This window comes from Bipolaris victoriae (assembly GCF_000527765.1).
Source record: "Bipolaris victoriae FI3 unplaced genomic scaffold scaffold_512, whole genome shotgun sequence".
NCBI lineage: Eukaryota > Fungi > Ascomycota > Dothideomycetes > Pleosporales > Pleosporaceae > Bipolaris > Bipolaris victoriae.
In genome coordinates, this window is record NW_014574880.1 from 1 (window position 1) to 1550 (window position 1550).

A 1550-nucleotide genomic window follows, 5' to 3' on the forward strand; every position below is an offset into this window, starting at 1 on the left:
CAGCCATAATTATTAGAATAGATAAAGGTTCAAAAATTGGTAAACCAGTAGTTGTACTTGCAATTAAAAATACGAATATCTTAGTTAATTATTTAATACCTTACTTAGAGAACATGCCGTTTATGACTAAAAAAGGTAAAGATTTTTATGATTTTAAAATTTTAAGTACTGCCATATATAATGGTATTCATAGGAGAGAGGAAATAAAATCGTTAATGTTAGAATTATCGTATTCTATGAACAAATACAGATTAACTACAAACACAGACTTAAATAAAACTATTGGTTTATCTAATGAAAACCTAGATAAAATAATAAAAGCAAAACCTACTATTAGACATCTGGAGGATGGTCGCCAATTAGATATGGTAACTGGTAAAGCGGTTAATAGACGTTGAACTAATTGTATTTATGAAATAGTGAAACATTCAGGAGAAATAGTATGAGCGTCTACTTTAAACGACGCAGCGGATATTTTAGGTGTAGAATTTAGAACGGTAACAAAACATCTACAATCGGAAGAATTAATGGGACATTACGCCGAAATTAAGGGGCATAGGGTTAGAAGAATTTCTGTGTTCAATCCTTAGTTATACGCTCCTATGTAAGCGAAATTACATAGGGTCCTTATATCAAGTTCTTATTAGGTTATTTTTATTAAACGAGAGATAGTACTAGCAATAAATGGTAAGGTGTGATTACTCATAAAAACCCTTCATTGTATAACGGTTACCCCTCCCTGTTGGGGGTATGATGATAAGCCTTTGGCTACTTGCGTAGCAAAGCTATAAAAAATCCAAAAGAATTAAAAGCATAGGAACTAAAAGAAGGTCCAATCCGCATAGTTCCATCCTTATATGAAATTAGGTGAAAACGGTCAATAATATCCTAATTAAAGACCGTCGGCAGATGGGAATGTCGCTACAGACTGGGTCACCTGGGCTAAGTTGTAATACTTGTTCTAATGTACAGTCGGGTTCTAAAACGAGTGTGATATCGTTAGGAGGAAGGATAATACTTGAAGCTACACACAGCAGTATAATCACAAATACGGTGATAGTAACTCCTGGATAAGATAGTGTTGACTAGACGCTAGCTTAACCTTAATTAGAATTGATCAATCCTATTTTTATTTATATTAATGTTAATAAATGTTAGAATATCTGAACTATTAACAGATAGTATTAATAGTATACCTTTAGCTATATTAGTAGGTAGTTTCTTTAATTACTTTGTTAATAATGTTTTACCATATATGGTAATGACTAATAATTTACTATACCATTTTAGCATTAAAAAAAATTTAACTAATGTTACATCTGTGTCATGAGATGGATATTTAGCAGAAACTTCTCATATAACAAGTATAGGAAATATACTGTATGGTAATTATTCTATATGATTAATAATTACATCCATTATATTATTACTAGCGATGGTTGGGGCAATAGTTATTACTCTAAAGCCACAAACTAATGTAAAATAAAAAAAATTAAAAATGATATTACGTCTTTCCTGTCTTTTTTCTTCCCTCAGCGCTTAAAAAAAAA

The 1550-nt window shown here is 30.8% G+C and overlaps 1 protein-coding gene across 1 annotated transcript; it reads left to right on the plus strand.

Moving 5' to 3' along the window:
* Positions 1–236: 236 nt before the first annotated feature.
* On the plus strand, positions 237–398 carry COCVIDRAFT_117269 (hypothetical protein; the record flags this gene model as incomplete). Its single annotated transcript, XM_014694479.1, has 1 exon — positions 237–398. One exon carries the CDS (start codon positions 237–239, stop codon positions 396–398), a length of 162 nt encoding a protein of 53 aa, XP_014549965.1.
* Positions 399–1550: the final 1152 nt, after the last annotated feature.